Raw genomic sequence first — 22,126 nt, 5'->3', positions numbered from 1 at the left:
GCATGACAATGATCCCAAACACACCGCCCGGGCAAAGAAGAAGTGGCTTCGTAAGAAGCATTTCAAGGTCCTGGAGTGGCCTAGCCAGTCTCCAGATCTCAACCCCATAGAAAATCTTTGGAGGGAGTTGAAAGTCCGTGTTGCCCAGCAACAGCCCCAAAACATCACCGCTCTAGAGGAGATCTGCATGGAGGAATAGGCCAAAATACCAGCAAGAGTGTGAAAACCTTGTGAAGACTTACATAAAACATTTGACCCCTGTCATTGCCAACAAAGGGTATATAACAAAGTATTGAGATAAACTTTTGTTATTGACCAAAAACTTATTTTCCACCATAATTTGCAAATAAATTAATGAAAAATCCTACAATGTGATTTTCTGGATTTTTTTTCCATTTTGTCTGTCATAGTTGAGGTGTACCTATAATGAACAGGCCTCTCTCATCTTTTTAAGTGGGAGAACTTGCACAATTGGTGGCTGACTAAATACTTTTTTGCCCCACTGTATACTCTATGCAGACACAGAATAAAATGAAAACACAAGAGCCAAGACATGTTGACATAAAAGTGACATAAAAAGGTTACCACTCCTGAAATCAATCACACACAATGCCTTTCCTGGCCTTAAACACTGGTACTGCTTGAACCTATTGAAAGATGCACAATAGCATAGAGATAGTGGGAGCCCATTAATCAAAAGACTTTAATCAGGAATGACACGTTGGTCTTTTTCTTGTGGGTGGTGGCCACAATGTAACAATTGATGTCAACAATGTAATCACGATTAAGAAGGGAGGTCAGCCATAGAGCCTTTCATATGGAGACTGAAGTGGAGGCAGGTACACTTGGTTAAGAATCACAGACCTAGTCTCACGCAATGTTCAGTATCAATATGAAAGAGCTACTGGTAAGTCACACGTCACAAAGGCTCTGAAAGGACTTTCATATGATTAGGAGACGACAGATGAGTGCTGCCCTGCCGCTCAATATAATTGACTGTTATCTGCTGCTTTTTATCATTCTTCCCCTCTAATCAGGGACTGATTTAAGACTTGTGACACCAAGTGGGTGCAATTAATGATCAGGTAAAACAGAAAAACAGCAATACTCCTTGTAGGGTCAGATTTGAATACCTCTGCTCTATACTGGGGTGGCAGGTAGCCTAGTGGTTAGAGTGCGGGGCCAATAACTGAAAGGTTGATGGATAAAATCCCTGAGCAGACAAGGTAAAAAGCTGTTCTGCCCCTGAACAAGGCAGTTAAACAACTGTAGACTTTCATTGTAAACAAGAATTTGTTCTTAATAACTGACTTGCCTAGTTAAATTTAAAAAACACTATACAGGTGTAGGATGCCAACCTGCTTTATGAAGGCTTCACCAGGTGTGGGTGTGGGTGTGCTGATTGTATTGTACTGATGATCAGAGAGCCTCATTGGCTCTTGGGCGGAAGCCGAATAGAATTTAAGGCTGAGCTACAAAGACCCCATCACACCAGTTTTCCAGCTCAGGTAAGAGAATACTGAATTCCAGATAATTGGCATATATTGTTTTTTTATGACACAACCATACCTCGGATGATAATTTAAGAATATCCCTTTCATTGACATTATTCAATGTCCCCATTTCAACACAATTATTACTAATAGCAATGTATTTATTTATTATGATTAAATGTTGCTTTTCTACGTTGTGAAATGGGCATTAGTCTCATTTGACTCATCATTGTAGACACAGGCATTGCTGATGAGAGTGTATAGTTGTCCTTTGGGGTGTAAACTGTATTCTCTGATTTCAGCTATGTGGATGTTACTGTCTAGCTTTGTGGTGCTACTCCTGAGTGGTGAGTCCTGAAAGTCTGGGTTTTGTTTTCCTATTGTTTTCTTTTTTTACCAACGATAATCCTGAAGAACGTTGGTGTTTACCCATTAATTGTGGGTGGTTTCCCATTAAATGACTGGGAGCATACAGTGTTTAGAGTGTGTGACCATCTTTATTTTGTCCCCCAAAAATATTTTTCCAAATGTTAAGAGTAATAAAAACACAGAGAAAGGATAGTCTACAAAGAAATGGAAACCATTGATAAATGTGCAACCGTGAGGTTAATACAAAGGAGGTGCCATGCACACAAGATGCATTTAAATCAGTACTACAATAAAATATTGCATATCAAACCACTGTAAAAGGTTATTCCTACAGTGAGACTGATTCAGAAATTATAAATGGTTGCTGAGTACACGTTAGACTGTGTAAAATTGCAATTCTAAACTATATCCATATAATATTCATTATTATCTCTCTTACAGTTCTTATTTGAACAGCGGAAAATGAAAACACAGCAATATTGTGCTGTGGGTGACTATTAAATTGCAATCTGATAAGACCTGTGGAATATGGAAAGGCTATGGGCTCTATTTGAACAAACCTAACGCAATGGTAAATTTAAGCGCAGGCGGTAGATTTATGCTATTTTTCACTATCACAATTATCAGCGCACTTGCTGGCGTTGGTGCGAAAGGGCTGGGTTTGGATAAATAAACAAGTTGTAGGTGTGTCGAGGCTTGACCCCCCCTCACTGACCAATCTGAACATGCACCATGGCTAAATATGTGGTTGCTTCAAGTTGTGTATTTAAGGTCTTTTTTTGTATTGACTTGGAATCAACTGTAATTCCAAAGTTGGTCTGTTATAGTTTGTTAAATGGCTTACAGAAACAAAATAACAAAATGTAGACCTATCTTTACTAAATACCTTAACTTGAACCCATTTGCAGTCCACATTGTTCTACTGTAAGTAATTGCATGGCTTCAATAGCATTCACACGGATATAGGGGTAAGGCATACTGTAAATTGCATTATGGCTGAGCATGAACATTGTCAAAAAGCAATATTAAATTAATTATTGATAAGGCCTAACAAGAGAACAAATATTTTAAATCAAAACAACAACCTGTTTTAAATAGGCTGTCACACTTACAGGCACCATCATTTCTCTCCGTGGGCATATAATATTAAAACAACAACACCTAACCAACAATGCAGTTAAAAAAATACGGATAAGAATAAGATAAGAAAAGTAACAAGCAATTAAAGAGCAGCAGTAAAATAACAATAGCGAGATTATATAGTCTCTAAGAGACTAAATTAGTCGATGTAATTAAGGTAATATGTACATGCAGGTAGAGTTTTAAAGTGACAATGCGTATATAATAACAGAGAGTAGCAGGGGCATAAAAGAGAGGGTGTGGGGAGTGGACAATGCAAATAGTCTGGGTAGCCATTTGATGAGGTGTTCAGGAGTCTTATATCTTGGGGGTAGAAGCTGTTTAGAAGCCTCTTGGACCTAGACTTGGCAGTCTGGTACTGCTTGCCGTGCGGTAGCAGAGAGAACAGTCTATGACTAGGGTGGCTGGAGTAGTTGACAATTTTTAGGGCCTTCCTCTGACACCGCCTGGTATAGTGCTCGATCCTCTTTTATCTGTAGTCCACAATCATCTCCTTGGTCTTGATCACGTTGAGGGAGAGGTTGTTGTCCTGGCACCACATAGCCAGGTCTCTGACCTCCTCCCTATAGGCTGTTTCGTCATTGTCGGTGATCAGGCCAACCACTGTTGTGTCATCTGCAAACTTAATGATGGTGTTGGAGTCGTGACTGGCCGTGCAGTCATGAGTGAACAGGGAGTACAGGAGGGGCTGAGCATGCACCCCTGAGGTGCTCTTGTGTTGAGGATCAGCGTGGTGGATGTGTTGCTACCTACCCTCACCACCTGGGGGCGGCCCGTCAGGAAGTCCAGGATCCAGTTGCGGAGGGAGGTGTCTTGTCCCAGTGTCTTTAGCTTATTGATGAGCTTTGAGGGCACTATGGTGTTGAACTCTGAACTGTAGTCAATGAATAACATTCTCACATAGGTGTTCCTCTTGTCCAGGTGGGGAAGGGCAGTGTGTAGTGCACACATCTGTGGATGTGTTGGGTTGGTTTGCAAATCGGAGCAGGTCTAGGGTTTCTGGGATAATGGTGTTGATGTGAGCCATGACCAGCCTTTCAAAGCACTTCATGGCTACAGATGTGAGTGCTACGGGTCGGTAGTCATTTAGGTAGGTTACCTTAGTGTTCTTGGGCACAGGCCACTATGGTGGTCTTATTAATACATGTAATATATATAATATAATATATTAATACATGTTGGTATTACAGACTCAGACAGGGGAGAGGTTGAAAATATCAGTGAAGACACGTCCTGGCAATCCGTCTGGCCCTGCGGCCTTGTGAATGTTAACCTGTTTAAAGGTCTTACTCACATTGGCTGCAGAGAGCTTGATCACACAGTCTTCCGGAACAGCTGGTGCTCTAATGCATGTTTCAGTGAGCATAGAAATAGTTTAGCTCGTCTGGTAGGCTCGTGTCACTGGGCAGCTCATGGCTGTGCTTCCCTTTCAATCAAGTGTATTTATAAAGCCCTTCTTACGTCAGCTGATGTCACAAAGTGCTGTACAGAAACCCAGCCTAAAACCCCAAAAGCAAGCAATGCAGGTGTAGAAGCACGGTGGCTAAGAAAAACTCCCTAGAAAGGCCAGAACCTAGGAAGAAACCTAGAGAGGAACCAGGCTATGACGGGTGGCCAGTCCTCTTCTGGCTGTGCCGGGTGGAGATTATAACATAACATGGCCAAGATGTCCAAATGTTCATAGATGACCAGCAGGTTCAAATAAAAATAATCACAGTGGTTGTAGAGGGTGCAACAGGTCAGCACCTCAGGAGTAAATGTCAGTTGGCTTTTCATAGCTGATCATTCAGAGTATCTCTACCGCTCCTACTGTCTCTAGAGAGTTGAGAACAGCAGGTCTGGGACAAAGTAGCACGTCCAGTGAACAGGTCAGCGTTCCATAGCCGCAGGCAGAACAGTTGAAACTGGAGCTGCAGCACGACCAGGTGGACTGGGGACAGCAAGGAATCATCAGGAAAGGTAGTCCTGAGGAATGGTCCTAGGGCTCAGGTCATTCACACAGGACACCGGATAAGACAGAATAAATACTCCAGATATAACAGACTGACCCTAGCCCCCCAACACATAAACTATTGCAGCATAAATACTGAAGAATGAGACAGGAGGGGTCGGGAGACACTGTGGACCCATTCGACGGTACCCCCGGACAGGGCGAAACAGGCAGGATATAACCCCACCCACTTTGCCAAAGCACAGCCCCCACACCACTGGAGGGATATCTTCAACCACCAACTTACTGTCCTGAGACAAGGCTGAGAATGGCCCACAAAGATCTCCCCCACGGCACGAACCCAAGGGGGGGCATCAACCCAGACAGGTAGGTCACATCAGTGACTCAACCCACTCAAGTGACGCACCCCTCCTAGAGACGGCATGGAAGAGCACCAGTAAGCCTGTGACTCAGCCCCCGTAATAGGCTTTGAGGCAGAGAATCCCAGTGGAGTCAGGGGAACCGGCCAAGCAGAGACAGCAAGGGCGGTTCGTTGTTCCAGTGCCTTGCCGTTCACTTTCACACCCCTGGGCCAGATTACACTCAATCATAGGACCTACTGAAGAGATACGTCTTCAATAAAGACTTAAAGGTTGAGGCCGAGTCTGCGTCTCTCACATGGATAGGCAGACCGTTCCATAAAAATTGAGCTCTAGAAGAGAAAGCCCTGCCTCCAGCTGTTTGCTTAGAAATTGTATGGACAGTAAGGAGGCCTGCGTCTTGTGACCGTAGCGTACGTGTAGGTATGTACGACAGGACCAAATCGGAAAGATAGGTAGGAGCAAGCCCATGTAATTCTTTGTAGGTTAGCAGTAAAACTTGGAAATCAGCCCTAGCCTTAACAGGAAGTCAGTGTAGAGGGGCTAGCACTGGAGAAATATGATCACATTTTTTGGTTCTAGTCATGATTCCAGCAGCTGTGTTTAGCACTAACTGAAGTTTATTTAGTGCTTTATCCGGGTAGACGGAAAGTAAAGCATTGCAGTAGTCTAACCTAGAAGTGACAAAAGCATGGATAAATTATTCTGCATCATTTTTGGACATAAAGTTTCAGATTTTTGCAATTTTACGTAGATGGAAAAAGCTGTCCTTGAAACAGTCATGATATGTTCGTCAAAAGAGAGATCAGGGTCCAGAGTAACGCCAAGGCCCTTCACAGTTTTATTTGAGACGACTGTACAACCATCAAGATTAATTGTCAGATCCAACAGAAGATCTCTCTGTTTCTTGGGACCTAGAACTAGCATGTCTGTATTGTCCGAGTTTGAAAGTAGAACATTTGCAGCCATCCACTTCCTTATGTCTGAAACACAGGGAGGGCAATTTTGGGGCTTCACCCTGTTTCATCAAAATGTACAGCTGTGTGTCATCCGAATAGCAGTGTAAGTTAACATTGTTTCCCGAATGACATCACCAAGAGGTAAAATAAATAGTGTAGACAATAGTGGTCCTAAATCTGAGCCTTGAGGAACACCGAAATTTACAGTTGATTTGTCAGATGACAAACCATCTACAGAGACAAACTGATATCTTTCCGACAGATAAGATCTAAACTAGGCCAGAACTTGTCCGTGTAGACTAATTTGGGTTTCCAATCTCTCCAAAAGAATGTGGTGATTGATGGTATCAAAAGCAGCACTAAGGCCTAGGAAAGCGAGGACAGGTGCAGAGCCTTGGTCTGACGCCATTAAAAGGTAATTTACCACCTTTACAAGTGCAGTCTCAGTGCTATGATGTGGTCTAAAACCAGACTGAAGCGTTTCGTACATTGTTTGTCTTCAGGAAGGCAGTGAGTATTGTATATATTGTATACATTGTTGCTTTGGCAATATTGACACAATGTTTTTCATGCCAATAAAGCAGCTTGAATTTGAATTTGAATTTGAATTTGAGTTGCCGTGCAACATTTATTTATTTTTTTGAGAGTAATGGGATTTTCAATATTTTTTTATTTCACTTTATTTAACTAGGTAGGCTAGTTGAGAACAAGTTCTCATTTACAACTGCGACCTGGCCAAGATAAAGCATAGCAGTGTGAACAGACAACACAGAGTTACACATGGAGAAAACAATTAACAAGTCAATAACACAGTAGAAAAAAAAGGCCGATTAGTTATTTTATATTTTCTGGGTCAAGGTTTGGCTTTTTCAAGAGAGGCTTTATTACTTCCACTTTTAGTGAGTTTGGTCCACATCCGGTGGATAGAGAGCCGTTTATTATGTTCAACATAGGAGGGCCAAGCACAGGAAGCAGCTCTTTCAGTAGTTTAGTTGGAATAGGGTCCAGCATGCAGCTTAAAGATTTAGAGGCCATGATTATTTTCATCAATGTGTCAAGAGATATAGTATTAAAAAACCTGAGTGTCTCCCTTGATCCTAGGTCCTGCCAGTTTTGTGCATACTCAGGACATGTGAGCTTTGGAGGAATACACAGATTTAAAGAGGAGCCCGTGATTTGCTTTGTAATGATCATGATCTTTTCGTCAAATTTATCACTGCTGAAGTGAAAGCCTTCCTCTCTTGGGGAATGTTGTTTTTTAGTTAGCTTTGCGACAGTATCAAAAATACATTTTGAATTGTTCTTATTTTCCTCAATTAAGAAAAATACATGTAGTATGATCGAGCAGCAATGAGGGCTCTTCGATACTGCACGTTACGGTCTTTCCAAGCTAGGCGGAAGACTTCTAGTTAGGTGTAGCTCCATTTCCGTTCCAATTTTCCGGAAGCTTGCTTCAGAGCTCGGGTATATTCTGTATACCAGGGAGCTAGTTTCTTATGACAAATGTTTTTTGTTTTTAGGGGTGAGACTGCATCTAGAGTATTACGCAAGGTTAAATTGAGTTCCTCTAGGTGGTTAACTGATTTTTGTACTCTGACGTCCTTGGGTAGATGGAGGGAGTCTGGAAGGGCATCTAGGAATCTTTGGGTTGTCTGAGAATTTATAGCACGGCTTTTGATGATCCTTGGTTGGGGTCTGAGCAGATTATTTGTTGCGATTGCAAATGTAATAAAATGGTGGTCCGATAGTCCAGGATTATGAGGAAAAACAATAAGATCCACAACATTTATTCCACGGGACAAAACTAGGTCCAGAGTATGACTGTGGCAGTGAGTAGGTCCGGAGACATATTGGACAAAATCCACAGAGTCGATGATGGCTCCGAAAGGCTTTTGGACTGGGTCTGTGGACTTTTCCATGGGAATATTAAAATCACCAAAGATTTGAACATTATCTGCCATGACTACAAAGTCTGATAGGAATTCAGGGAACTCAGAGAGGATTGCTGTATATGGCCCAGGAGGCCTGTAAACAGTAACTATACAAAGTGATTGAGTAGGCTGCATAAATTTCATGACTAGAAGCTCAAAAGACGAAAATGCAGTCGTTTATTTTTTGCAAATTGAAATTTGCTATCGTAAATGTTAGCAACCCCTCCCCCTTTGCCGGATGCGCGGAGAATATGGTCACTATTGTAACCAGGAGGTGTGGCCTCATTTAACACAGTAAATTCATCAGGCTTAAGCCATGTTTCAGTCAGGCCAATCACATCAAGATTATGATCAGTGATTAGTTCATTGACTATTACTGCCTTGGAAGTGAGGGATCTAACATTAAATAGCCCTATATTGAGATAACACAATCTCTTTCAATAATGACAGGAATGGAGGAGGTCTTTATTCCACTGAGATTGCTAAGGCAAACACCACCGTGTTTAGTTTTGCCCAACCTAGATCGAGACACAGACACGGTCTCAATGTGTCCAGCTGAGCTGACTACACTGACTGTGCTAGTGGCAGACTCCACTAAGCTGGTAGGCTGGCTAACAGCCTACTGCCTGGCTTGCACCCTATCTCATTGTGGAGCTAGAGGAGTTAGAGCCCTGTCTATGTTTGTAGATAAGATGTGAGCACCTCTCCAGCTAGGATGGAGTCCGTCACTCCTCAGCAGGCCAGGCTTGGTCCTGTTTGTGAGTGAGTCACAGAAAGAGGGCCAATTATCTACAAATTCTCATGATTCATTTTAAGTCTAATACTGCGGGTAATGGAGTCGCCAATGACTAGGGTTATCAATCTGTCAGAGCTAATGGTGGGAGGCTTTGGCGTCTCAGACCCCGTAACGGTAGTAGGAGAGACCAAATAAGGCTCGGCCTCTGACTCCGACCAATTGCTTAATGGGGAGAACTGGTTGAAAGTTTCTGTCGTCTGAATGAGCGACACCAGTTGAATATTCCTACAGCATTTCCTTCCAGAAGCAATGAGAAAATTATCCAGCTGCAGGGACTGTGCGAGGAGATTCATACTACTATCTGTACTTATTGGTGGCACAGACGCTGTTTCATCCTTTCTTACACTTAAATTACCCTTGCCTAACGATTGCGTCTGAAGCTGGGCTTGCAGCACAGCTATCCTCGCCATAAGGTGATCTTTCTTCAGTATATTATGAGTACGGTGACTTTAATTAGAAGGCATAATGTTAATGTTACTGCTTAGCTTTGGCTGGTGGAGGTCCTGACAAACCACGTCCAGATAAATCCTCCGGGGTGAAAAAGTTGAATGAAAAAAGTCGAGCGAGGGCAAAAATAATAATATAAAAGGTAATTAAAAAGTAAAAACCGTAAATTTGGCAGGTAGCAAAGTAAGGTTAACAACAAACCGCACAGCAGCACGTAAACAAGTCTACAAGTTGTGACCGGAAATAGTCTGTAATGGTAGTCTGTAGTGATTTGCAAGCCCTGCCACATCTGACTCGCATCAGAACCGGTGTAGTACAACTCGATCTTAGTCCTGTATTGAAGCTTTGCCTGTTTGATGGTTCATCACAGGGCATAGCGGGATTTCTTATAAGCTTCCGGGTTAGAGTCCCACTCTTTGAAAGCGGCAGCTCTAGCTTTTAGCTCAGTGCGGATGTTGCCTGTGATCCATGGCTTCTGGTTGGGGTATGTTCGTACGGTCACTGTGGGGATGACATTATCGATGCGCTTATTGATGAAGCCAATAACTGATGCGGTGTACTCCTCAATGCAATCGGAGGAATCCCGGAACATATTCCAGTCTGTGCTAGCAAAACAGTCCTGTGGCTTAGCATCTGCTTCATCTGACCACTTTGTTATTGATCTAGTCACTGGTGCTTCCTGCTTTAATTTTAGCTTGTAACCAAGAATCAGGAGGATATAATTGTGGTCAGATTTGCTGAATGGAGGACGAGGAAGAGCTTTGTATTCATCTCTGTGTGTGGAGTAAAGGTGGTCTTGAGTTTTTTTCCCTCTGGTTGCACATTTAACATGTTGATAGAAATTTGGTAAACCTGATTTAAGTTTCCCTGCGTTAAAGACCCCGGCTTCTAGGAGCGCCGCCTCCGGGTGAGAGCGTTTTCTTGTGTATAGCTCATTCAATGCTGTCTTAGTGCCAGCCTCTGACTGTGGTGGTATGTAAACTTCAATAAAATATAACAAAATGGAAAAAAACACATTAGTTTTTCATGTTTCTAAATATGAAGTATACAGGAACCAATAGCACATTAGGCTACTCTTGTTCTGTGCACAAAAGGGCAGTGTGCGTCACGGCAGGATAAGCTGCGTTTCCACAGTTAAAATTCATACCATAGCCAATTGCGTTACCACTAAAACCAGCTTTTCGTTGGTCTTAAATATCCCTATCAGCGCTGCCTGAAATTAGCACTTGGATCATGTTTTTAAGGACACACCTCAAATATTTCAACACAGCCACTCTGAGCTTAAGTGAGCTGATACAGTGCATTCGGAAAGTATTCAGACCCCCAATCAAGCTGTAGAAACATCTCAAGGATGATCAATGGAAACAGGATGCGCCTGAGTTCAATTTTGGGTCTCATAGCAAAGGGTCTGAATACATATGTTTTTTATTTTTAATAAATATGCAATATTTCTAAAAACCTGTTTTTGCTTGGCCATTATGGGGTATTTTGTATAGAAAATAATATGGCTGTAACATAACAAAATGTGGAAAAATCAAGCGGTCTGAATACTTTCGGAATGCAATGTATAAGACAGTCAAACCTGGCGTTAGGGCTGGAAAATGCCAGTGAGCCTGTTTTTACATGATGAAATTGCAAACCAATGTGCGTTTGACACTAGCGCTGCCTTAACGCCACCCCAGAACAAAGCCCTCTAGATAAAACAAAGGGTATTTGCTATGCTGACACTGATAACTTACAATATAAAATGTGTGTGTTAGGTACATATTAGCCCTGCAAATCCACAATGACAGAGATTGTGTTCTATTGACTATCACAAAAAGTGTTCAGCTGACCAAATCTGTGCCAATGGCATAGTATAAAAGTTGCATAATTGCTACAGCTGAACAAAGGACATACAATTATGTTATCTAGACAGATCAAATCAATTATAGGGATTTTCTGTCCACTTTGAGGAACATAACATTTACCATTAGAGCACTTTGTAGGACTCTGCTCTGCAGGACCAGCTACTGTCCCACCAAAGATAGGCACCTGCTGGGCAATGGGCGACCCCCACTACCGCACGTTCGACGGCCACTACTACAGCTTCATGGGCAACTGCACCTACATCATGACTAAGAACTGCCATGTTGACAAGGACCACCCAGCCTTTGAGGTGCAGACCAAGAATGTGGAGGATCGTGCAAACTCGCAGCTTACCTCAGTGGGAATGGTCACCGTCAAGGTTTACGGAGTCAACATTGACATTGTCAACTCTGAATTTGGTCTTGTCCGGGTGAGTGGAGTCACAAGTTTTCCATCTGTGTTATCTGTTCAACAATCCTTGTCTTAGTTTGGTGTATATGGGTGTACTGTATCTGCATGTACCGTGTGTAAATTATTTTTCTAATGTGGTTTGATTTCCTTGCAGATTAACTTCCAGTTGTGGAATCTTCCCATCAGCTTAGACAATGGCAAATTGAAACTCTCCCAGAGTGGATTTTCAGTTGTCCTGGAGACAGACTTTGGTCTGATGGTGCAGTATGATTGGCTGAAGTACCTGGTGGTGACTATGCCCGGGAGCCTGGCAGGCAAGGTGTGTGGCATGTGCGGCAACTTTAATGGCAAACAGGATGACGAACTCACCACTCCCAGTGGCTCCCTTGCCAGTAATGTTGTGACCCTAGGCAAGAGCTGGAGGGTATCAGACAAGGGAGGTGATGCCTACTGCATTGATGAGTGCACAGGCCAATGTGAGAACTGTGAGAGCGGCTTGGTTAAGCACTTAGAAAGGGAGATCTTTTGCACCTTTCTCACAGAGATAATGAATGGACCCTTCAAAAACTGCAATGCCGCCATTGACTACAAGATCTTCCAGGAGAACTGCTTGTATGACCTTTGTCGGGGCGAGATCATGAAGACGTACATGTGTGACACCCTGCAGGTGTACACCGATGCCTGCCAGAGGGCTGGGATCAGAGTGTACAACTGGAGGGGCATTGCCCATTGCCGTGAGTGACTTGCAAAGACAACTGATCATTTTCAGGAGGATTCGAGCATAAAGGACTGCAAATACTTTATTTCCCATTTCAAATGTTGTAAAACTGAGTGTGTTTTGTGATCTTTTCCCCCAGCCAAGCCTGAATGCCCAGAGCACAGTCACTATGAGTTCTGTGGAAGCGCCTGCCCTGCCACCTGTGAAGACCCAAATTCTCCCTCAAAATGCAAAGCCAGCTGTGTGGAGGCCTGTATCTGTGACGAGGGCCACCTGCGCAGTGGGAACAAGTGTGTGCCGAAGTCCCAATGTGGCTGCCAGTACAAAGGCCACTATGTCGAAGCCGGAACATCTTTCTGGGGGGATGATAGCTGTACCAAACGCTGTAACTGCAGCTCCACTGGTGGGAGTGTTGAGAGCCAGGTGGCCAGTTGTCCACTTGGACAGCAGTGCAAGGTGGTTGATGGCATAAGAGGCTGCTACCCTACAACCGTTTCCTCATGCATGGTGTCTGGTGATCCACATTACCACACCTTCGATGGACAACTCTACAACTTCCAGGGCACCTGTGTGTATCAGATGGCTAGTGTCTGCTCCAATGACACCAGCCTGGAGCACTTTAGTGTTGCCATACAGAACGATGGGCGAGATAAAAAGGTGGGGTCCATCACCAAGCTGGTAGAGGTCAAGGTCTATGGGTACACGATTGTCATCAGTAAAGAGCACCCAGGATTTGTGATGGTAAGAAATTACTTGTAATAAAAATCGCACAGTTTTGATTACAATGCCGTCAGAAAATACTCATACCCTTTCATTTATTCCACATTGATTAAATAGTGTACTCCATAATGACAAAGTGAAAACATGTTTTCAGAATTCATTGCAAATTTCTTAAATTAAGTACAGAAATATCTGATTTACATAAGTATTCACATGCGTGAGTCAATACATGTTAGAATTACCATTGGGAGCGATTACAGCCGTGAGTATTTCTGGGTAAGTCTCTAAGAGCTTTGCACACCTGATTGTACAATAATTGCAATAATATTTTTGAAATTCTTCATGCTCTGTCAAATTGGATGTTGAGCATTGCTAGACAGCCATTTTCAAGTCTTGCTGTAGATTTTGAAGTCGATATAAGTCCAAACTGAAGCCACTCAGGAACATTCAATGTTGCCTTGGTAAGCAACTCCAATATAAATTCAGCAAAAAAAGAAACGCCCCTTTTTCAGGACCCTGTCTTTCAAAGATAATTCGTAAAAATCCAAATAACTTCACAGATCTTCATTGCAAAGGGTTTAAACACTGTTTCACATGCTTGTTCAATGAACCATAAACAATGAATGAACATGCACCTGTGGAAAGGTCGTTAAGACACTAACAGCTTACAGATGGTAGGAAATTAAGGTCACAGTTGTGAAAGCTTAGGACACTAAAGAGGCCTTTCTAATGACTCTGAAAAACACCAAAAGAAAGATGCCCAGGGTCCCTGCTCATCTGCGTGAACGTGCCTTAGGCATGCTGCAAGGAGGCATGAGGACTGCAGAAAGTTGCCAGGGCAATAAATTGCAATGTCCATACTGTGACATGCCTAAGACAGCGCTACAAGGAAACAGGACGGACAGTTGATTGTCCTCACAGTGGCAGACCACGTGTAACAACACCTACACAGGATCGGTACATCCGAACATCACACCTGCTGGACAGGTATAGGATGGCAACAACAACTGCCCGAGTTACACTAGAAATGCACAATCCCTCCATCAGTGCTCAGACTGTCCGCAATAGGAGAGAGGCTGGACTGAGGGTTGTAGGCCTGTTGTAAGGCAGGTGGCCAGGGCAATAACCGGCAATAACATTGCCTATGGGCACACCGTTGCTGGACCAGACAGGACTGGCAAAAGTGCTCTTCACTGACGAGTCACAGTTTTGTCTCACCAGGGGTGATGGCGGATTCGCAATTATCGTCAAAGTAATGAGCGTTACACCTAGGCCTGTACTCTGGACCGGGATCGATTTGGAGGTGGAGGGTCCGTCATGGTCTGGGCTTGTGTGCCACAGCATCATCGGACTGAGCTTGTTGTCATTGCAGGCAATCTCAACGCTGTGCGTTACAGGGAAGACATCATCCTCCCTCATGTGGTACCCTTCCTGCAGGTTCATCCTGACATGACCCTCTAGCATGACAATGCCACCAGCCATACTGCTAGTTCTGTGCGTGATTTCCTGCAAGACAGGAATGTCAGTGTTCTGCCATGGCCAGCGAAGATCCCATTGAGCACGTCTGGGACCTGTTGGATTGGAGGGTGAGGGCTAGGGCCATTCCCCCCAGAAGTGTCTGAAAACTTGCAGGTTCCTTGGTGGAAGAGTGGGGTAACAGCTATAACTGGCAAATCTGATGCAGTCCATGAGGAAGAGATGCACTGCAGTAATTAATGCAGCTGGTGGCCACAACAGATACTGACTGTCACTTTTGATTTAGACTCCCCCTTTGTTCAGGGACACATTATTCCATTTATGTTAGTCACATGTCTGTGGAACTTGTTCAGTTTATGTCTCAGTTGTTGAATCTTGTTATGTTCATACAAATATATACACGTTAAGTTTACTGAAAATAAACGCAGTTGACAGTGAGAGGACGTTTATTTTTTTGCTGAGTTTATATTTGGCCTTGTGTTTTAGGTTATTGTCCTGCTGAAAGGTGAATTTCTCTCCCAGGGTCTATTGAAAAGCAGACTGAACCAGGTTTTCTAGGATTTTGGCCTAGCTTAGCTCTATTCTGTTTTTTTTATATAAAAACTCGCTAGTCCTTGCAGATGAAAAGCATACCCATATGATGCCGTCACCACCATGCTTGAAAATATGAAGTATCAGTATCAAATATCAATGATGTGTTGTGTTGGATTTGCCTCAAACAAAACACTTTGTTTGCAGGGCATAAAGTTAATTTCTTTGGCACGTTTTGCTGTTTTACTTTAGTGTATTATTGCAAACAGGATGCATGTTTTGCTATATTTGTATTCTGTACAGGCTTCTTTCTTTTCACTCTGTCAATTAGGTTAGTATTGTGAAGTACTGTAACTACAATGCTGTTGATCCCTCCTCAGTTGTCTCCTATCACAGCATGTTTAACCTCTACAAGGGTCCACAGGAAAAGTTCTGACACTTCATCTAAAAATAACAGTTCAATTATTATATATTATGTTAATACAAGTTTATAAGGGTTTACACTCAATTACAGAAAGGCAGGCCCTATTTGTCTGTCATTCATCCTCCCTACCGTGCCATGTTACAGATAGTTGTATGTGTGGGGTAGAGATAAGGTAGTCTTTCAAGAATCATGTTAAAACATTCCATATGTTAGCTTAGTAGAAGCCTTTTAGAGGTTAAACACTATTATTTCACTATCTGTGAAACTTAGTGGCGCAGAGGTCTAAGGCACTGCACCTCAGTGCTAGAGGTGTCACTACAGACCCTGGTTCGATTCCAGGCTGTATCACAACTGCCTGTGATTAGGAGTCCCATAGGGCGGTTCACAATTGGCCCAGTGTTGTCTGGGTATGGCCGGTGTAGGTCATTGTAAATAAGAATTTGTTCTTAACTGACTTGCCTAGTTAAATAAAAAAATATTTATTTAATCCATTTTAAATTCAGGCTGTAACACAACAAAATGTGGAAAAGTCAAGGGGTGTGAGTACTTTTTGAAGGCACTGTATATGTTAAAAAGGTCAACACTGAGGTTAACTGAACCATTCCTCTACTTTTTTGTTTCCTTCAAAGGTGAATGGTGAACTTGTGAATCTTCCTGTAAAGCTCAATAAACTGCACATATACAAGAGCGGTTGGTTTGCTGTGATCAAAACTGACTTTGGGGTGGAAGTGTCCTATGACTGGAACAGCATAGCGACAGTCACCGTCCCCAACACTTATGCAAATGCAATGTGCGGCCTGTGTGGCAACTACAACCACAATCCAAACGACGACATGCAGATGAAGGATGGAAAGCAGGCTGCCACTGCAGAGGAGTTCGGTCAGAGCTGGATATTAACAAAGATCCCTGGTTGTGTGAACGGCTGCAAAGGCCCCTGTCCTGACTGTAGCATCGCCCAGAGGGATCAGTACATGACAAACAAGTACTGTGGCCTCATCAGTGACCCAACAGGCCCCTTTCGTGACTGTCACTCCAAGGTGGAACCCATGGGTTTCGTTCAAGACTGTCTGTATGATGTCTGTCTGTACCAGGGAAACAGGAACATGCAGTGCAATACCCTAACTGCCTACACAGCTGCCTGCCAGGATAAAGGGGCCATGGTCTACTCCTGGAGGTCAGATCAATTCTGTGGTATGGATGTTTATAAGATTATTTATTTATTTTTTTTACAAATTACATGTCAGGTAATTTAGATGGTGACTACGCATTTACATTTTGCAATTGTCAATTCTCGTAGATGCCCAGTGCCCTGCGAACAGCCACTATAGGCTTTGTGCCCCGGGCTGTTCAGCCACATGTCAGAGCCTGTCAGCACCCACTGGCTGTGAAGCTCTGTGCAAAGAGGGATGTGCTTGTGATACTGGCTTCCTTCTCAGCGGAGACCAATGTGTTAATCTCTCCCAGTGTGGTTGTCTTCACGAAGGAAGATACTACAAAAATGGACAAGTCTTCTACCCCAATGGACTCTGTCAGCAAGAATGCACATGCAATGGCACGGTAGGGATGATGAATGACAGAAAAATAGGACCTACCTTTCTGCAATTGAGTGTAATCCCTTATAAACTTGTATTAACATCTTGTGTACAAAATAATGGAACTGTTATTTTTAGATGAAGTGTCAGAGCTTTTCCTGTGGACCCAATGAGAAGTGTGAGGTGAAGAACGGCGTCAGGGCTTGCCAGCCTGTTGGAAAAGGAGTTTGTTCCATCTCAGGCGACCCACATTACAACACCTTTGACAACAGCACCTATGACTTCCAAGGCACCTGCACCTACACTGCAGCTCAAGGCTGCCTTCTGGAAGGCACACACCTCAACCCCTTCTCTGTGGTGGTGGAGAACGAGAAGTGGTATGCTATGTCATCAGCTCCAAAAGTGTCCGTTGCCAAGCTTTTAGCTGTAGAAGTCTATGGTAACATTCTAATTCTACGCAGGAACCAAATCGGAATGATCATGGTATGTATATGATTTTTTAAAATAATGTGTCTGTGTTCCGTTAATGATCTTAAAAAAAAAAAAAAAAAAAAATTGTCATTCATATTGATGACTGAAACATCCACACAAAAAAAATCATTCGGATTGAGTTTAATTGCAGCCCAGAAGTGAGTGAGAATCAAACACAACATGTCTTCCACAGGTGAACGGCATCCTGACTAACCTCCCATTGAGCCTACACAACGGTGCAGTGCAGATTTATCAGGATGGCTCAAATGATGTCATATTGACAGACTTTGGCCTAAGAGTTACCTATGACCTTGTGTACCACGTCACCGTCACTGTCCCTGGCAACTACAGAGGCAAGACCTGTGGTCTGTGTGGCAATTTCAATGGTAACAAGAATGATGAGTTCCTGCTACCTGGTGGACAGATGGCCAAAGACGTCAACTCTTTTGGGGCGGCCTGGAAGGTCAGCATGCCTGGGGTGGTGTGTGAGGACGGTTGCAGCGGAGACTTCTGTCCGAAGTGTAACTCTAAGAAGAAAGCCGTGTTTGGTGCTGACTGTGGTATCATTACGGATCCTAAAGGACCCTTTGCCGCCTGCCACCATGAGATAGACCCAGCCTCTTACTTCAGAGACTGCCTCTTTGATGTCTGTATGGCTGAGGGAGATCAAAAAATGCTTTGCCGCAGTGTTGCTGCTTACATGTTAGACTGTCAGGACTTTGGTGTAAAGATCGAAAGCTGGAGATCACCAACATTTTGCCGTGAGTAGTTTAGGGTTTTTTCTGACACTAGACCAATTTTTCTATAACTCTTTCAGGCTGGTCTCATAGAGTAGATGTAACGTAGTAAAGGAAAATCCAGGACACTCAAATTTTTATGATTTTTATGAAGAAAAAAAACTTTATTTAACTAGGCAAGTCAGTTAAGAGCAAATTCTTATTTTCAATGACAGCCTAGGAACAGTGGGTTAAATGTCTTCTTCAGGGGCAGAACGACAGACTTTTACCTTGTCAGCTCAGGGATTCGATCTTGCAGCTTTTCAGTTACTAGTGCAACACTCTAACCACTAGGCTACCTGCCGCCCCAACCATACAAAACAAAAGGACGGTGGTTGGTTGGGTTAGATGGGTGGGCGTATAACGCTAACGTCCAGCATGCATGTTCTTGTTGGAGTTCGTTCCTTGTCAATCATTGGCTCATTGGTGAAATTAGCATTCTGACAATATCTTTAATTAAATCATTCAAAAACCTTTATTAATGCAATTGCAGACAGAAGTTAACAGGAACATAGCACGCATGTTTCCGAGTAAGTTCTGCAAAATAGAAAAGTTCCAAAGTTGCTTTTATCATGCTTGTAGTCAACCCCCTGTGATGTAACTGCCTACGTCATTAACTTCTACTCATGAGACCAAAACCATGCCTACACATAAACAAGAGTTTTAGTGTTATCTAAAAGCTTAGCAGTAAATGTCCAAGTTGATTTATAGTGGAATGTCTGACTAGTCTCTTATCGCTTACACTCCCCTGCAGAGTTCTGTCTTCACAGTCACACATTTCTCAGACAGTTTCTTTATAAGAGGCAGAGATTAGAAAAGACTGTGGAACAATATTAAACCTTTATAATGAATATATATATATATTGTTAATCTGTAGTCTAGGTCCCTATAAATGTAAGGAGGGAGGGGTATTATAACCCCTCCCCTTCTATAAATACAACATAAGCATATTAAATTATTATAATACATCAAACATTTGGTCCAGCCCCTATCAGGACCCCAAGGTGAACCCCTGACATTCTCATCACAGAAAACTTTTGCATTTTAGCTAATTAGCAACTTTGCAATTACTTACTACTTTTGAGCTACTTTGCAACTACTTAGCATGTTAGCTAACCCTTCCCCTAACCTTAACCCTTTAACCTAACTCCTAGCCCTAACTTTAACCCCTATCCCTAACCCCTAGCTAAGCTAACATTAGCCACCTAGCTAACCTTAGCCATGACAAATTGGAATTTGTAACATATCATATGTATTGCAAATTCTTAACATAATGTATGAATTGCAGTTCGCAAAATATCATGCGAATTGTCATTCGTAACATATCATACGAAATGGGTGGTGGACATCCACAAATTAATTACATACCATACCAAACGTACTAAATTTGAGTGTCCCTTATTTTCGTTTACTATGTTACGGCTACCCGAGTCCAGATTGACTCTGCAAATCAGTCCAACATAACTTTCTTTTGGGTTTCACATTCGGATAACCTAATATTTAAAGTCATAACTAAAAGTAATGTTCATGCAAAAGGACTAAACAATAGTTATTTTCTCATATGTCCACAGCATTCTCCTGTCCTGCCAACAGCCACTACCAAACCTGTGCTGAAACCTGTGCAACTCCATGTCCCGGCCTATCTGACACCATCAACTGTCCCACCACCTGTGTTGAGGGATGTGCCTGCGACAAAGACTTCTACTTCAATGGTACTGGCTGTGTTAGCTGGGACCAGTGCAGCTGCTATACTAGTGGACACACCCTTAAGGTAGGGGCACTGCAAGCTGGATACTAAAAGCATACTTTAAGCATTATTTGAAATATGTGAAAAATTATTTTACATTTTCAGCTGAAACTGAACCTGGCCATGAAATTAAGAGCTATGTATTTTGGAGCGCTGTCTGTGATTCAAATTTGGATGTGTAAAAGTCTCACTATTATGTGTCTGGGATGTTTTTAGATAGGGGAATCCCTGATTTCAGACAACTGCTTTGCAGTCCACATCTGCCAAAAATCTGGAGTTGTTCTGTCACAGTCTATGGTGTGCCAGAGTGAAGAGAGCTGTCAGGTCAAGGATGGTCTACGGGGATGTTATCCTATCCCGTCACTTAATGCAGGGGTACATGACTGAGTAAGTAGCCTCTGACTTCCCCCATTGGTGAGCCACTTCACCATAATGTCATATGATTGTGAACCTAACCATCAATATATGAGACTGTGTGTCAAATAATGGTGTTTGTAGGGTATTGGACTTGAAACTTGTGATTTTAACTTAATGAGGATTTGAAAGTTAAAGTCCACAGTGTCTTTTGAAAACATAACAGCAGGTGTTAGCATTCATTCTTACATGATAGGTTCCAGTGGAGAAGGAAATTATATTCACTCAAAACATCTCTCCCCTTCTCTTTTACAGTGATATGTGAGACAACAGAAGGACATTCTGCTATTGGAGAATCCCAGAAAAAATACATATTCCTTAAATGCCTTTGATCATTCGTCAATGATTTGTAACAAACAGTAATTAAAATAATTTAGAGGGAATGCCATCAATACATTTAGAAGGAATGCCATTTTCTGCCAAACCCTAGCCTCATATTTTTAAAACAAGTGATTTGGAATGGTCAAATAATTTCAATTGTAATCAAGTCAACCAAATGCTTATCTCATTATAGGTTAGAAATTAGATGTTAAATATTTACTATGTAATAGAAAGGGCTCCCGAGTGGCGCAGTCACCACAGACCCTGGTTCAATTCCAGGCTGTATCACTACCGGCCGTAATTGGGAGTCCCATAGGGTGGTGCACAATTGGCCCAGCTTCGTCCGGGTTAGGGTTTGGCCGGGATAGGCCATCATTGTAAATAAGAAATTGTTTTTAACTGACTTGCCTAGTTAAATAAAGGTAAAAAATATATATATATATATTATCTCCATGTAATTTGCTATCTAAATTATACTGAAAAGTATCGTTCCGAATATGCATTCTTGTTAATAAAAAATACAATGAAATATCCATTCATAAACGTGTACAGTGCATTCAGAAAGTATTCAGACCCCTTCCCCTTTTCCACATTTTGTTACGTTACAGCCTTATTCTAAAATTGATTAAATATTTTCTCATCAATCAACACACAATGCCCCATAACGACAAAGAAAAAAGGTTTTTAGAAATGTTTGCAAATTTATAAATTATACACTACCATTCAAAAGTTTGGGGTCATATATAAATGTTGTTGTTTTTTTGTCCAAACACTAGTCTCAACCTCAACAGCAAAGAGGCAACTCTGGGATGCTGGCCTTCCAGGCAGAGTTGCAAAGAAAAAAGCCATATCTCAGACTGGCCAATAAAAAGAAAAGATTAAGATGGGCAATAGAACACAGACACAGGACAGAGGAACTCTGCCTAGAAGGCCAGCATCCCGGAGTCGCCTCTTCACTGTTGACGTTGAGACTAGTGTTTTGCAGGTACTATTTAATGAAGCTGCCAGTTGAGGACTTGTCAGGCATCTGTTTCTCAAACTAGACACTAATGTACTTGTCCTCTTGCTCAGTTGTGCAGCGGGGCCTCCCACTCCTCTTTCTATTCTGGTTAGAGACAGATTGCGCTCTTCTGTGAAGGGAGTAGTACACAGCGTTGTACGAGATCTTCAGTTTCTTGGCAATTTCCCGCATGGAATAGCATTCATTTCTCAGAACAAAAATAGACTAACAAGTTTCAGAAGAAAGTTCTTTGTTTCTGGCTATTTTGAGCCTGTATTCAAACCCACAAATG

At 42.5% G+C, this 22,126-nt stretch overlaps 1 protein-coding gene across 2 annotated transcripts; it reads left to right on the top strand.

The window, feature by feature from the left end:
* Positions 1 to 883: 883 nt before the first annotated feature.
* LOC110511528 (IgGFc-binding protein) lies at positions 884 to 21,377 on the top strand. 2 transcript variants are annotated; one of them, XM_090228311.1, is made up of 13 exons: positions 884 to 1,226; positions 1,344 to 1,508; positions 1,796 to 1,840; positions 11,434 to 11,723; positions 11,859 to 12,438; positions 12,562 to 13,163; positions 16,203 to 16,764; positions 16,871 to 17,130; positions 17,244 to 17,588; positions 17,770 to 18,337; positions 19,924 to 20,123; positions 20,316 to 20,486; positions 20,769 to 21,377. In XM_090228311.1, the coding sequence occupies exons 3-12, from the start codon at positions 1,798 to 1,800 to the stop codon at positions 20,484 to 20,486; spliced, it is 3,621 nt and encodes a 1,206-aa protein (XP_090084437.1). In that variant the 5' UTR covers positions 884 to 1,226; positions 1,344 to 1,508; positions 1,796 to 1,797; the 3' UTR covers positions 20,769 to 21,377. The 2 variants fall into 2 exon arrangements, with proteins under 2 accessions (XP_090084437.1, XP_036827370.1); XM_036971475.2 differs by having other exon boundaries at positions 884 to 1,508.
* The last annotated feature ends 749 nt before the right edge of the window (positions 21,378 to 22,126 follow it).

The sequence above is a fragment of the Oncorhynchus mykiss genome, chromosome 30, assembly GCF_057628025.1.
Source record: "Oncorhynchus mykiss isolate SJ-2025 chromosome 30, ASM5762802v1, whole genome shotgun sequence".
NCBI classification, from domain to species: domain Eukaryota; kingdom Metazoa; phylum Chordata; class Actinopteri; order Salmoniformes; family Salmonidae; genus Oncorhynchus; species Oncorhynchus mykiss.
The sequence above is the reverse complement of the archived record's forward strand: the minus strand, read 5'-3'. Positions and strand labels throughout refer to the sequence as shown.

What these genes read in the sequence shown, in the direction of transcription:
- LOC110511528 (XM_090228311.1), top strand. Translation starts at nt 1,798, where the DNA reads ATGTGGATGTTACTGTCTAGCTTTGTGGTGCTACTCCTGAGTG. An exon ending in ACCAAATCGGAATGATCATG is followed by an intron (nt 17,589 to 17,769) that starts GTATGTATATGA and finishes TGTCTTCCACAG; the next exon opens with GTGAACGGCATCCTGACTAA. An exon ending in CTAGTGGACACACCCTTAAG is followed by an intron (nt 20,124 to 20,315) that starts GTAGGGGCACTG and finishes GGATGTTTTTAG; the next exon opens with ATAGGGGAATCCCTGATTTC.